This window comes from Colossoma macropomum, unplaced genomic scaffold (genome assembly GCF_904425465.1).
Source record: "Colossoma macropomum unplaced genomic scaffold, Colossoma_macropomum, whole genome shotgun sequence".
Lineage (NCBI taxonomy): Eukaryota > Metazoa > Chordata > Actinopteri > Characiformes > Serrasalmidae > Colossoma > Colossoma macropomum.
In genome coordinates, this window is record NW_023494785.1 from 34665494 (window position 1) to 34677989 (window position 12496).

At 38.6% G+C, this 12496-nt stretch overlaps 1 protein-coding gene across 1 annotated transcript in view; it reads left to right on the plus strand.

Annotated features, from left to right (window-relative positions):
- Positions 1–6024, plus strand: part of LOC118822859 (coiled-coil domain-containing protein 178) — a 57853-nt gene extending 51829 nt beyond the window's left edge. Inside the window, exon 20 of the mRNA XM_036592177.1 lies at positions 5291–6024. Coding sequence (XP_036448070.1) covers positions 5291–5458 — 168 coding nt within the window. The 3' untranslated portion in view covers positions 5459–6024. The remainder of the gene's footprint in view (positions 1–5290) is intronic.
- The last annotated feature ends 6472 nt before the right edge of the window (positions 6025–12496 follow it).

Consider the following 12496-nt stretch of genomic DNA (forward strand, 5'->3'; position numbering starts at 1 on the left):
TTCATTAAAAATCTTAGCCCTGAGGTCTGTGCGCTCTCAAAACTTTGTATTGTTGACAGCTACGTAAAAAAAAAATGTCAGTCATGGTAGTCGAATGTTGGAAATTAACAGCATTATTCGGCTTCTGGTTGAATGTTTGTAAAACAAAATGATGGTCTTTAGCAAATTTAATGCAGAAAATGTGGATTCTCAGCAGTGGGTGTGATGTGGGCGCTGTAATGAGGTGAGCTGTGTTGTGTTTCTGGCTCAGTCAAGGGAGGCCAGCTCAGGAAGTCGGCCTGGGGAATGAAGCATGAAGGCGAGGAGTTCTTAGGGATCCTCCAAGTGTGAAGGACAAAGGAGCAGCCTTACTCAACTCTGTCACAGCTTAGCATAGATCTCCTCCCCCAGCCCAACTCAACGCACATGCACTCACACTGACACACACACATAGTTGACTTAATACTGTAATAACTATAGTGGAGAGTAACGTTGCTGCAATAATGGTAAAAGGCCTACCATAGAACATCAATCATTTTTGAGAAAACATCAGTAACATGGTCAGTAATACCTTTGCTGGAGTTGTTGTGACATGACTTGTGTTATGTTTAGCAGTAATGGACTACATTATGGTACAAAAACATAGCCTTGTGTCATCTGGTCTATGCCAACTTCTGCGTCTGGGTATTCTTGCAAAATCAAATGGTCTTGATGACCCCTATTGTGGTCTAATTAGCCCCTACATCCAGGGCTAACCTTGCTGCAATACTGGTAAAAGGTCTAATATAGGGAGGGTATACTGTACTCAGTGATATGTAGTACTGCACTAAATGCGTATAGTGATGCCTTGCTAAATTACTGCATGGCACAGAACAGACTCACTTAATCTAAGACAAAACCTAGCATTTAGCATGCTGATTTTGCTAACATGACTAAATGCAGTAGCATTTAGCATTGGTGTAGTGTTTGCACTAGGACAGTTTTAAGACAGTGATGAAAATGCATACAGGTTTATTCCAGTGTTGGGAAAAATGTAGCTTAGATTTTGGTTCTGCAAATTGTGCTATGCTAGCCTATTGACTTGGTGCAGAAAAAGTCTAGCCTACCACAGCTCAGTGTATGCATAGCAAGATCTTACATTGACTGCAAAACAAGAGTGACCTCTGAACACTTAGAACAGGCCAGACACCAAGCTGAACTCTTTTAATCCAATGATTAAACGCTGCAAAGAGCTACAGCTTACTCGACACTGCAGTAGCCATGCGGTCTAATACTGCTGTAGAACAGTAGCTTAGAGCATCCTCATTCTCTCTGTTATAACCCACTTTTGTCATGGTCCTGCATAGTCTAGCAATGACCTTAGAAAGCATGGAAGCTACTCACACAGCATTGTTCCATGCCTATAACAGAGGGCAACTATTAACAACTAGTATACACCGTAGCACAGAGATACTTTACCCAATTCGTCTAGGGTGGTCTTGTTTACCATTCATGTATCTAGCACACATTATTATCATAACAGGAGGTCATATTGTGTGAGGGCATTGAGTTCACCCACTTCATGAGGTTTAGAGTGGTTAAGGCTACAAAACTGTATCCTTCAGCTGTTGTAAGGGTGTACAGTACTGCTATAGTGTGATAAAGAATAGCCAAGCTCAGATTTTATAGCTCATAAGGCAGTTTCTATGAATGTTTTAGTACTGCAACGTCATTACAAAGTAGAGCCCGAATGATGGAACTGTGATGTTGATGCAGATACCAATTTTTAAGGAGATAAAAAATCAATAACTAATAATAGCATCCAGAGCTATTTAATGTGTCAAAAACTTAACCGGTTCTAATGGTTTTAGTTAAACACTGCTTTACTGACTAATATGTCGGTTCAACCGTGAATAGTCAAATAGGATGGTCCATTCTTGTCGTATTTTTTAAACTCAAATAAATTGGTTGATTTATCAGTCACCCCTACTTCATATAACTAACTCACTCAGCATTGTTTCATGCTGATATAAACAAGACAGCACAGCTTAGAACTACACCCAGTTTACCATTTAACCTTTAGCAGAAGCAGGAAGCTGGTTTGGGTTGAATGTAGTGAAGTATTGTATTTTAGGTAATCTGGCAACACATTAATGTAACCTTAAAAAAAAACAAATCAAAATCAACATCTGTTCATCTGAGGTGAGGTCTTACTCATGCTTTATTTATAAAGAGTGCAGACATGATCATGGTGAGATTTAAATGTTAATTCAGAGTCAAGGATCACATCAAGATTTCAGACTTGAGGCTTGGTCTTGGTCTGTTAATTTCAGCGCCTGCAGAATCTCAGTGCATGAAGGAAAACAATGGAGGATGCCATCTTTGCACCAGAGCTTGGTGCCAGTATTGTAATTTGAATCAACCATTTGTCTGATCCAAATATTACACGTGCCTGAACCCAGGGCGATGACGTGACCATGGGCTCTTACAGCAGCTTCTGCCTTGGGATTACTAGACCAAGAAAGAAATACTTATTTCTGTTTGTAAGAGACACAAAAATAGATTCCCAGGCAAAGGCATATTTGTGATATATCTTTAGGTAAAGTGTGATGTTTTCATTAATCATATCATATTTTCTATAATCATATATAAGGATCAGTTGATGCTTTTAATGGAGAAAAATGTAAACTTTTTCTCCCCTTGCTTTTATGCTACTCAACCACTAGGGGCTCAAAACAACATTCACTCCAGGCAGTTCATGCAGTCCATGAATAGAAACTAAGCTACAAAAACAACATTTACATATATCTATCTGTTCAGCCTACAGCACACTGAAGTTATCAGGAGTGTTTCAGCCCAGACTATTTTTGAATGAGACACAATACATAAAAGCCTGTCATTACAGTGGGTCAATTACAGAGATCAGTCTACCATGCACAGTTACAAAAACAGACAATTCTTACAAATAAAGAAAGGTTGTAAAGCGATCATGTAAAAATTTATTATGACTGTTTTTGATAAAATAATGCACAGAATCATCATAAGTGTACATCAATGAGAAAAGGTAAAGTACAAGTAAAATGTAGGATATGGGACCTTTAAGATCAGTTCCTGGCATGGCATGCATTAACTAGCATGATACCTCTCAACACTCATAGGTTGTATGATTGTAGAATAGAAGACTAAAATGACCAAGGTACTAATTCAATTAACTCCACAGTGACTGTGATGATAACTGGCAGACAAACATGTCTTCTAAAGGACTACTTTTCAGTAGTTTAGCATTGCTCAGCTACCGTAGCAGTTATAGGTTAGCATAATAACACCCAAGTGTCCAGAAAACCCAGAATAGCGTAGGTTAGTCTTACTCAGCTGTTTAAAAGAAAAAGCTGTTAAATAGTTATTGGCTTGGACATAAGGTTCTAGGAAAAATCTTTGATTGGTATATAGCTTTCATGACCAAATGGGAACTGGGAAGTTTCCAACCACTAAATGGGAAAAATTTCCCACTCAGAAAGAAGTGACTTCTTTGAGTTGCTAATCCATGATGTCGTTTTAATATGGAAATGCACATAGAACAGCCTGTTTTTGACCTTTAAGTTTCTGTTTGTGTATATGATATTTGTGCATGATCACTAACCACTGAGAAACTTGGATAATTGCAAAGTTAAGCCATTCTGTGCAAGATGTTTTGGTCAAACTGCGTGCTTTCATATCATTTATGTGCACTATATTAATGGGAAATTGCCATACTCTACATCCCCTTTTAAAATAAATGAAGCCCTAACCAAACAGCTCTTTTATACAAATGTGAACAAGCTTTTTATGCAGGTTCATTTTTTTCGAAACCTCTAACAGCTGAAATTGAATGAAAGCTTTTAGGTGGGAAATAGGAGATTACAGTTGTCATAAAGGTAGCCTCATAACCATGGTTCTTTATGGAACCATCCATTGAAAAATTCCTAAGGGAACCAAAAGTTGTTCTTCTGTGGCATTTCTTCAAAGAACCCTTTTGGGCAGCTTTATTTTTAAGAGATGCTAGTCAGTGCTGGTCCTAGAAGGCTGGGATCTAGCACAGTTTGGTGATCTTTTTTGCTCATACATACCTGATTCAGCTTATTTGCTAGGGGTGTTTGTGCAGGGAAAGTGCCAAATTAAGCTGAAAAACAGCCCTACAAGGCTGCATTTGAAGGAACATGGGGTAGAGTAACACTAGTCATGGAGGAATGCAGGACTAGCCTGTTATCTAGACTGTAGTGTAATGCTTTACATGGTTTACATTCCAAATATTGTACTTGAAGCCTAGAAGGATGTGGAGTTGGGAGGTTATATGTTATGCATGATGGATTTGTTTGATGGTTATTTATCAGAGTGTCTCAGAGAATTTTTCTGCATCAGCAACTTTTGAAACTTCACATCTTGAGCCTGAGCGCCTGTAACAAGAAGTAACATAGCAGATGCCTCCAGCAGACTTAGCGTATATTCGCTTTCTCCCGCAGCATTTCAAACGCTTTGATCAACACTGGTTTTATTTAGGCAGCTGAATTCTTCGTCGGGTTGCACAGGCAAAAAGACGCCCACACGCCCACTGGAGAGGAACGCCCATCACAAAACTAGCGCCACTGATTTGTCACTGTGTCTTCCTAAGGCACAAATGACTGCCTCCAACTAGCTCAAGTGGAGTGGAGGGATGTAGTGCAGAGGAGAGAGAGAGGGAGAGCATGAGGCTGTCATCTCATAATGCTGCTGCCAAATCGGGCACTCACTTCTGGGTTATGCAAGTTTACACCAGGGATAGCATAATTGACAATTGCTAACAACAGAGAGCAGGGTGGAGAGTTGTGAATGGCCGGTAATAATTGGAGCGGATGCCCGCTGTGCTGCTCTCGGGGGACCGTAATCCAAGATCTTGTTTCTGATATAATTGTTAGTCAGAGAATTTCTGCATGGCTAGGCTAGCTCAGATTCCCAAGCTGGTTGACAGTGCAAGGCAGTTTAATAGAAAAACTGGTTGCTGAGGTTTTTTAAAACAGATGTGCACTGACCCCACATGCGCAGTTCACCAGGAGTGGTGCATGCCATCTCTTTCTCTTTTCTTTTTCTTCTTTCTTTCTGTCTCGTTCCCTCCCTCACTCTGCTCTCACAAAAACAGCAGAGCCCGGGGCTGCTCTCAGTAGGATGTGGCTGTGAAGGCACAGTGCGAGGTTGTAGCATCTGTGGCAGTCATCTCCAGCACTCTGCTGCAGCCAGCTTTGGCCTTGGCCACGTTGCCTCTGCTTCGTACTTTATTAGTGAGATCTCATTGATTCCATTTGCTTGCCTGTTTTAACAGGAGGAGTTTTCGAGAGCAGTCTCCCGCATCTCTGCCTTCCTCTACTTGCTGACAGATGACTCAACTACCAGTCATGATGCTGCTGTTGCCGCCGCAGCAGACGAACAGAGGCGCATGGACAACGATGGATTAAACAGGGCGATGCCTACAGTTCAGATAGCAGAGTAATTGGACACTCACCTGTGTGCCAGACAACTCACTTATACCCCCACCCCCCACACCCCAGCATGCTTCACTCTCTCCACCCCCTCTGCTCCTTGCAGCCCAATCCATAACAATGAAACAGGTGACTTTCATGCTGCTGTCAGGAATGATCTAATTTTAGCTGGGTGAATGATTGCAATTGGCTTTGCCTCATCAGATAATTAATCTATGTCACCATTAATTGGAAAAGAGAATAATTACGGGGCCGTGTTGACAGAAATTCTACGCTTCTCCAGATTCCAGGATCTAATTACACCTACTAAAACCCTGCTGACCTTATCCTGTGGATAGTATACCTGCATAGTCCTAACTAGTCTCTTGGCTGAGCTATACCGTTCCTCCCTCACACACTGTCTTTTTTTCTCTCTTTTTTCTCTTTTTTTGTTTATTCCCCCCTTTTCCCCATCTTCTCTGAGAGCTGTCTCTCTCAATCACTTTTCAATATTCAATCTTAATTTTGTGGAAGTTTAGCATTTTCAATGAGCTGGAGATGAATGATTAATGAATAAATTTAAATGCTTCATTTTGTACATGGATCATTAGTCAAGTCCTTTGTGGGAAGGACCTGCAAAAAAAGGAGGGAAAATTATTGAGACATTAGCCTCAAGCAATCCAGGGGTAAATAGTATGCACAGAAGGATGTTGTGTGAGCACTACCCACTGGCATTCCTCAGAACCCCACGAAACCACTCCTGTTTTCTCTCATCACATGACTGATGTGCACTGGCGATGAGAATTCATTTTGGAATGAGTTACTCATTTTTTTTTTGTGTGTGTTTAGCTGTCTTTTTTTATAAACAAAGCACTGAGATGACGATATATATGGAAATTAACAGCGTGCAAGTGTAAAAATAAATAGATCACTGTTTCCTTTGGCCATAACAAGGAGAGTAGGAGATAATAGGAGACTATATATATAAAAAGTCATTTTTAATTAAAGCAGTTTGGCTTTTTGGCACCTTGGAATGACCATTGTTCAAAATTTTTCTAGCCTTCCCAATACAAAAACCAGATTTGTAATCATAAGATGTAGTTATGTAAAATCAGCTTAGTTTTTCATTTTGTAATTGACCTAACCATGCAACACCCACACTTTTTTTGTAGTTACTGTGTTGCGAAGTTAGACAAGCTTTATATAATGTTGGCAAAAATTCAGTTGAACAATTGTGTTACATAACTTTTTGTCAGTATACCGAAATTTAGAGTAGTGTTTCGGCGATACTGATATCATGTCGGTATCAGCGCCGATACTGGCCCTTAAATGCAGCATCAATATCAGCAATGAGGGTGCCAATACCAATTCACACCAGTAGACGGAGCTTAACAACACGTCAGCAGTGTGGGTTGACAAGCAGCCAGGTTTCTTTCAGTAGTCACTAACCTGATGCTGTGTAGTCAGTTAAAGTCTGAGTTTTTAGTACCAGGTTGTTATTGAGGGAGCGAACATTAGAGAGAGACAATATGGAAAGAACCGCCAGTCTCATGAGCTATTGATAGCTTTCAGCCCTGATTTGACCTTTGGCATAGCAGCCTGCTAGCCAGACTAGTGTGTCTACTAGCTCCGCCTACGGTGCGTGACGTTCAGCTGTGTCATGAAACAACGTGCTCTCACATTGCATCAACCAGGCCGAATAAAACACTGAAAGTCGCTGCTACTGACAGCATGAACAACAGTAATATTTACTGAACTCCAGCAGAGTCCAATGCTTTAAGATATAAGGGCAAGTGAACGAGACACACATAATGACTTCAGAAATTCGGATGTGAAACAACATTTAGCACCGTTTTTGCCAAGCCAGAGAAGCTGCTGAGTGCTTACATGTACATGCCACAGATTTAACTATATATTGTTCAGTTATGTTTTAATTACTTTGCACAAGAAAATATTTTGCATTTACTTCAAGTTGTTAAATATTCTTATTACTAGTTATTAGTATTATTAGTATTAGTAAATACTAATTATATATAATAAATAAACAAAAGTAGGTTTTCTTAAGCACCTAATGTTTATAGGCCAACAAGTAAATGCCATTCAGTCAAGCTGAATAGGTTTTATTTGTGACACAGAACATAGATTTTACCTAAATCAAATATTTAAAAAATATAATTGTTTAAATCTCAGTACTTATAGGTTAGGTTAGATAAAATTGGTATCATTATCAGTATTGGGTATCGGGCAATACTTAAAGATCGGGTATTGGAAATTGCAATAGTGCATCTTTAATTTAGAGTGTGTTACTTGTTTTAAACAACACTGACTTTAAACAAATATTGTAGCAGTCTGACGTGAATAATTTACATGTTGTTGATGAATTCTCTGTAGTTAGAAGAAACAGAATATCCATGGCACTTTCCATTGCATTAAAAAGTCTTTTGTAACAAGGCTATGGCCAAAAAATCTCTTGATGTGCTTCGATGTGAGCCTTCATCAAGGAGAGAAATCCTTTAAATTTTGTTTAACCTACCAACAGTTTCTATGGAAGAATGCATTTGTGGGTGGAGCATGGCTGGATCAATAGAGCAGTTTGAATCAGCATTCACTTTCTGTAACATAGTTTTACAACACTTTTTATTTTTTTATCTCAGCCATTATACAGTGCCAGATCTACCTAATGGGCAATATAAGCATCAAAATATAATCCACATAAAATCCAGAGAAACACATTTTTCTTACATGGTGTGCATGCATAATAATGAAATCACCCAGTAGCTTATTTCTAATTAGTAAACTTACCCCTGTCTCCCCAATATGAAATGGGTCAAAAACCAAAAGTGCTCATATAATTGTATAACTGACTTACCATGTGAACGGTTCTGAAGTGAATTCTTGACAGCTTTACTAGAGGGTTGAATGAAACTTTGTGTGTGTGATGCTCTGCTGCCTCTCAGGCTGTCAGAGTGAGTGCAGCCGCAGCCGGATTCTGCTTCCGTCTAATGGCAGCCGCTATCCACTCCCAAATCTCACTCTAGAGAGTCTTAATGGAAAAGACCCTAACTACTGCTACTGCAATCATGTCATACAGGCATACTGAACTGATGATAAATCCAAGATTCTAGGGTGACCACCCATCCTGCTTTGTGCAAGATGTTCTCAAAAACAGGATGTGTTTTTCCCACATCCTGCAAAAGCAAAACAATGTTCCACATTCCAGTGGTCATGAAGAGAAAATTTTGTTATATGTATTTTGTGGTGTCTGATGATATTTTTCAGTTTCCATTAAAAAAGTTGTTGAGCACATGCTTATTTAGTACTGCTGCTCTGTGCCAGTTGAACGCCTTACAAACCTGGCATAGCTTGTTTTGAGTGGACTGTTCTTTTTTCTTCTCTAAACATTACACCAAAGGCAAACATACACACAGTCATAAATGTTAGACACACAGAAATCACATTTCTAGAAAAAAAAATACTTTTCTGTGTATTTGGACTGTACAGAAAGGTATATTTTCCTAGACACCATGTGAAACATGCACAAAGCAGAATGAAAAATAAAAAAAGATTGCTTTCTTTAGCTATCTAGACCACTATACTAAAAACCAGCATTTTATGACACTAATAACAATACAAATAGACAATATATTGCACATTACATATTTAAATATAACAAAAACTAAGTAATATTCAATATAATTTTGGTAAAATAGTGTTTTTTTACAACAGATGTCATCACAAAGCCGAAATCCTGGACCATGCCCCTATTGATCAAACCAAGTGCAATAGTGGCAAGGAAAAACTCCCTAAAAGTGTGAGAAAGACTCAAAAATAGAAGCCATCTAGTTAACTAGCCATCCTCTAGTTAACAATAAACAGCAAAATTACAGAATTTTGAATAAGAAAACAAGGTGAGCCTAATCATGACACAGAAGCCTTCAAATGAACCAATGAAAACCATTTAATGTTAGAAATCAGTCAAAATTATTTAAAAAGAGAGACTGACTAATACATTTTGTCCAAAATATGTAATGGAGGTATGAGCACATTTTTTTCAAAAACTGGTCATGAAATGGGATAAACTGTTCATAGTATTCAGAATTAAACTCCATTGTTCTTCAGTACTCTGCTTTTTAGTGCCTCTTGGTGTAACTGTCTCCCTTTGTGCAATAAAAGCCTCCGTTCCCCTCTGTGCTCCGGATGCCATGGTCATGTTTTGAAGGATGAAATGTATCTCTGCTATCTCTTCCAGTTCGGGCAGCCATATTTTAAATTAGTACACTTCCCAAACACATTTATCTGCTCCCCATATCCTTCTAATCAATCCTGCAAAATAAATGACACCAAACCTGTAATGCTACTGTCATTAATTTTGCCAGAAGCATGCATCAAACCATGCACTGGTGGGTGCTGCTCAGATGCTTGTGATGTTTCACAGACACATGTTTATGCATACACGTACACATAGACTGAAATGTACAAACTGAAATATGGCTTCCTTTTGTAATTGAAATGAGAGGTGGTGGTATTTAGTGTAGGCTGTGTTTTTGTTATATTTTTATGTTTCATGTATAGTTCATGTAAAGGCATTATGTTGCATGGGTTAGATGGTCAGTTGTGGGCATCAGCAAGCAGTAGTAGTTATCTTGTCATCTGTCATGCATGAAGTGACAGGGATGGAGGGAGAATTCAATTCAGAGAGAAACAACTGAAGGAGAAGTGTCCACAAGGTGCCTTACTGAACAAAAAGGGAATTTGATTTTCATTATCTAGATTATGTATTAGGGCCTGACCAACACATCAGTTGGACAATGGAACTGGCCAACATTAAAGATATTTTTGTCTTACAGATTTATATTGAACTTACATGAGAAATATGCAGAAAAAACATTCTCTATTACGAATGTATTAATATATCACCTTTTTATACAGTAGCCATAAAATGAAATTTCTGTCTGCTTTGGAGAAGGTCCCTCCATTGAATTGTGCAATTACATTGATGATATATATTTTTTGGGGTGGCCAGTAGCCTAGTAGTAGGAGAAGCGAGCCATTAACCGGAAGATTGTGGGTTCAAAGCCCATGACTGACTAGGTATACCTGGTTGTGCCTTGAGTAAGGAACCTAACCCCCCACTGCCCCAGGTGGTGCTGCTCTGCTGGCAACGCTGTGCTGTGCTAGTTAGGCAGCAAAATGACAAATTTCCTTTGTTGATAATGTTACAATAGTGGTAAATCTGAATTTCACTATGAATGTACTGTAAAAAAGCAGTTTTAGGCCAAAATGCCAACTCAAAACTAATGTAAAACAATGTTTTAGGCATCAGGCTGTGTAGTAATTTCATGTAGTAACTTTCTATGAGGGAGCTTTTAGAGGCATTAAATGCTACAGACATCTGGTTCCTATCACTGCTACTGTGAACAGTTCTGAAAAAGTTAAACTTCTTTAGGATGGATTATTTCACTCTAAATGACTTTGTTGACATGTTAAAGAATTAATTTTGCAGAAATTTTGATAAATCGATTGAATAGACACTGTGTCCCTTGCCACATATCAGCTAACTCTTCTCAAACTAAAAGATATAAGATAAAATGTATATGATGGGACTAGGCTTATTACATTAGCTATGGAAACAGGCAATAATTTGTCTGACTTTAGATTGACTGTAAATTTCAGGTCATGTGCCATCTACTGTTGATTAGTGATTAGTCTCGTTTTCTGTTTAATTATGCAGTAATAGCAAAATATTGAGTGGTACACAGAGAAATTGAGCAGTGCTGAATACCAAATGTTGATAGAAAAGTGTTTGGTGCATGGTAGCCTTTAGAATGACGTTATAACACCAAAAACACTCACGATAAAAAGCATGAAAAATAAATGCTAATTAACAGAAACCAACAAACTGCCTAGCATGCTACAAAGCTCCACCCATCATGTTAAAATATTTGTTATTTAAGACAATTGAGAACTGGCAATCACTGTCTGATATCAATCACTGACTGATATCAGAATCAAGCTTAAAGCTTGATTCTGATATCAGTCAGTAAAGTGCTGTTAAACTAAAAGCTTTTTTTTTTTTAGTTAAACAGTGCTTTACTTTTAAATGGTCAGCAGATATATTATTGCAGATTCCTTCACTCCTTAAAGACTTTACACTGACATTTCCATAGTAAGGGTTTGAGCAAAGTATGGCATGTATTCAAAATGTACATCAAAATATTTCTCTAAAGGGTTACAAAGACAGTAGGTTGATCTTTAATTTTGCCTTCATGTGTACTGCACATCCAAATTTTGTTCATGTCTGTCAATACAATAAAACAAATCCCTTTTGAAAAAATGTAATCATCACCAATGAAATGCAATGTGAAGTCATTCGAAGCAGAAATCTCGTCTTGGATTGGGTTATGAGAGCGGCATTGGCCCTGTTGGTAAAAATCTAGCCAGAAGAGTTTTCTAAAAGAGCCAAATTTAAAATTATATCATATTTAGATGACATCTTTGTGGATAAATGCTTCTGTTTACACCTGTGAATTTGGGACTGATACAGTGACAATGGGTTGAGCTGTGTGAAGGATGCTGATGAGTTTGTGTGCTCATTTAAGGGAAAAAAAATGTCTGGAAAAAATGACAAAAAAGAGAGGAAAGTGGCAAACAAATTCATCAGGAAAATAATGTATGTTCCTTTTGTCTCCACACTCGCCTGCTCCCCCACACATTCATCTTAACAGGATAATAATTTGTGAAAGTCTCTGACATTTGTGGCTAGCTAGCATGGTAATAAACCCATGGCTCGGAACGTTTTTTACTTAATTAGAGTCAATCAATCCAAACTTTTGCTCACTTACCGGTGTGAAACAGCGATATAATGAGCAGAAATCAGCACGGTGATTGGAAATACAAATTACAGCTGTTTAAAGGAAACCACACACTCTACTACGTGGCCAGCGATGCAGGAGCCTGCTGGGGACATCTTGAAGGGTTTGGTGCCAAATCGACGGCTACAGTAGCTCAGGGAGAAGGCGGGTGGGGGAGAGAGAGAGTGAGAGAGGAAATAAAGGCTGTTTCAATTTAGC